Consider the following 3,521-nt stretch of genomic DNA (forward strand, 5'->3'; position numbering starts at 1 on the left):
GGGGGGGGGGGGGGGGGGGTAGCCCCACTGCAAAGGTCAAGAATAATTATGCCCAGAGTTTTTGTTTGAAGGACTATGGCACTTTGGTGTATATGTTAAATATTTTCTTCTTTAAGTGCTATAAGGAATAACATTTCTGAAATGCAAAACTTACCAAGTACTTAGAGCTACATGTAATCTAGGTCTCTGCTCTCATTCTTACCCACCCTTAATCTGGTCATACACATGGCAACTTCAACCACTTTAAAAGTACTGGTAAAAAGTACTGTCAGTAATTAATGAAATTAGTTGGCAACCCTAATCTGTGCTGGGCCAGCTCACTTTCCACAACATTTAAAAATTTTGAAAATACCATTACCTGTGGATTAACATCCAATATACACGTGCGGCCGGCCATTACTACTTCAAGGATTGAGTCTATTTTTGTGCCATAGAGATTCCCTTCATATTCTCCATGTTCCAAGTACCTTCCAGCTTTTATATCCCCTTCCATTTCCGATCTGCAGACAAATCTGTATGCATGCCCATCTTTTTCATCTTCTCTTGGCTTGCGTGAAGTGACTGCATAAGGTTGAGAAAGGGATAGCTGTTCACTGCATGTGCTCATCATACTCCAAAAGCCAAAATTAAGTTAAAAAAGAAGCAAACAATTTTGAGCATTGTGTTCTTCATAAATACTGGCACTTCATCAACCAACCTGGGTTCAGTAAACTAAAAGCAATGGCTCCCCAACATTCAGGAAGTTAAAAGAATCATTCTACGCATAACGTAATCATTTTTGAAGTGTCTAGGGTTCCCACTACACGATTCTCTACACTTCCAGGATTTTTTCTATAACCAGAAGAAAGGGAAAGTACGGGTGTTGACTGCAGCAGCCACTCTGAATTTCACTTTGTGACTTACCTTTGAGAAAAGGCTGAGATTTAAATTGTCCTTACAAGTCTTTACGTTTCCATTTAAAGCAGCCACAAAATATTGCCATGGAAACTGGAACGAACAGGAGCGCATTTAAAACCTGTCCTGTGTGTTGGGACTGTGTCAGGGACTTTGGTAAACTCACTGGTGGTTCAGCATTTTCACATTACGGTTTAGATCACCAAAACCATTTACACAGTCATTAGCAAGGCAGTCCGTCTAGGAACAGCGCACGTGTGGCAGCGAACACGTGCTGCAAATGGATAGAAAAGCCAGACCGATGGCTGTTTCATTTAGTGCTTTGGCGTTAGAGGAAGATCTCCAAGTAAACACTTGTTTTACCAAAGGAGTGATGTAATTGGGTAATGCCAAGGCCAAACGGCTGGTGGAATCAATGAAGAGGCTGACGTTATCAGTTTTTCACAAAAATGAGCTACCAGGGTCTTTCCTCTAGCTCTATCAGTTAATTTATAGAATTCTAGAGTAATGTTAATCTCAAATAGAGGGATATAAAAATATTGAGGGGAATTCATCGAAACGGGAGCAGACAGAATCTGGAGCAGATGCCCATAGTAACCAATCCGCTTACATCTTTATCAAAGCTTGAAAAAACTGAAGAGAGAAGATGATTGGTTGCCATGGGTAACTGCTCCAGATTCTGCCTGCTCCAGTTTTGACTTTCCCTCATTAGCTTTTGGTTTAAAATAGATTTATTAATTCATCGAAATTAAATAATTGGGAAAGACGCATGATGGGATCTTTTTTCTGGCATCTCCTTGGCACAAGTATAAAGCTGGGCATAAGCGGAATTATCTTTTGTCTAATAAAACAAAATAGACAACATTTGGCCGTTCTCCAGACAATCTCAAAGAACCATATAGACCGTCTACTCCAACTGGCGTAATTGATTTTTCATCACGGGGTTTCCAGGATAGGTTTCAGATTTCATTTATTAATTTTACTGTCATACTCTGGTTCAGTGGGAAGCCGGTTAAACGTTTTTCAGCAATACTTCATTCCCAATTCCGCCCCCCCCCGCCCCCCTCCTCCCTGTTTAGAAGACTATTTGCCTTTACTTACTACAAACAAAAAATATTTGATGCAAACCTTATCTAAATGACAAGTAGTTTGCTAAAGCAGTGTCTCAGAAATAACTGTTATATTTTTTAACAAATTAATACTTGTTTCCCTTTCCCCATTTTTGTTTTTCATTTATTGTTGCAGCTTAGTACTGCTAATTTCCTGTAACCTCTTTGCACCCGCTTCAGTGATGGCTGTGTGGCATTTAGCTGATGTTGCATTCTAATGACTGCGGGTTTACTGACAGTGACAACTGTACTGTTGCTTTTTGTTTTTGAACTGTGTAAAGCCGTTCCATGTGCACCTTGCTGTGAAGCCAATTATGAATTGATGAGTGCGTTTGCTATTGGAGATATTGGCAACTTGTAGTTTCCATGTGTCAGGGTGACCATGGAGAAGCACAATTAGGAGCCAGGGACAGAGCATTATCACAGTGGTTCACCAGCACACACAAAGGAAGATTCCAATATGAATATCTCATTGGTATGTTTATTTGTGAAATGTCACGTCATGTCATCAGAAGCTAACGTTTTGGGACCTCGCAGGGACCCTTCATCAGAGCAACATGTAGTATATTAGGATTGAAGTAGATATATTAGGGGTATATTTTGGGTGTATGCTTATGTAGTGCAGAGAATTATTTTGGCTGATAATATTTAACACACCTATGCTAACTAGGTTTTTATTGTGTAAGTTTATTGACCAGCTGACCATCCTGTTTTCTTGATTGTACACAATGGAACAGCTGTATGGAATTTGTTCAAAACCTGTTTAGTTAACTAACATCAAAGGGGTAATAAGACCAGCCAATCAGAAATCCTTTCAGTGTTAGTGAATGGCACTAAACTGTATATGAATTCAGAACCTAAAGTGGCTAAAAGGTTCAGAGTCATAAAGGGAGAGGCATAGGTGCATATATAGAGATTGGAAAAATATGCTGGGTAGATAGAGTGGGTCCTTATGGAACGTTTGTCATCTGAAGCCTAGATATTTTATTTTGATTAATACTGTCGGACTGTTTCTGTTCATCTGTTTCTTCGATCCAATTAAACGCTACTCTCTGTAAAAGAATTGAGGTTGTCTGGATATTTTCTGAAGATCCAACTTTCACAACGCACTTAAATATAAATATATATTTGGGTATTTATATATTTATATACCCGCGATATTATATCACTACACAACATAGCGGCTGATGAAGCGTCCCTGCGAGGTCCCGAAACCTTAGCTTCTGGCGACATGACGTGACAGTCTTCAAATAAACATCAACGAGAGGAGGTGCGGGGGGGGTGCGGCATTGGACCGAACGCCCGACAGTATCAGGAGAGAGGAGGGGACCAGGCGGCATACCTTATCCCGCTGGGTGACTGTCCCCTCCTCTCTCTGCCGGCGTCCATCACTAAGATGGCCGCCGGCAGGTATCAGAATACTGCCGTGCGTGATGACGTCATTGCGCACGTGCGTGGTGACGTCACGCGCATGCGCAGTGACATCTCGGCGGGGTGACACTCGGTTACCGCTCCGGG

At 41.2% G+C, this 3,521-nt stretch overlaps 1 protein-coding gene across 2 annotated transcripts in view; it reads right to left on the reverse strand.

Annotated features, from left to right (window-relative positions):
- Nucleotides 1–3,521, reverse strand: part of MPP6 (membrane palmitoylated protein 6) — a 46,273-nt gene that overhangs the window by 6,418 nt on the left and 36,334 nt on the right. For both annotated transcript variants that reach the window (XM_018574506.1, XM_018574438.1), the window contains exon 9: nucleotides 359–561. In XM_018574506.1, coding sequence (XP_018430008.1) covers nucleotides 359–561 — 203 coding nt within the window. The remainder of the gene's footprint in view (nucleotides 1–358; nucleotides 562–3,521) is intronic.

This window comes from Nanorana parkeri, unplaced genomic scaffold, assembly GCF_000935625.1.
Source record: "Nanorana parkeri isolate BGI_ZX_2015 unplaced genomic scaffold, ASM93562v1 scaffold4, whole genome shotgun sequence".
In the NCBI taxonomy this organism is placed as follows: domain Eukaryota; kingdom Metazoa; phylum Chordata; class Amphibia; order Anura; family Dicroglossidae; genus Nanorana; species Nanorana parkeri.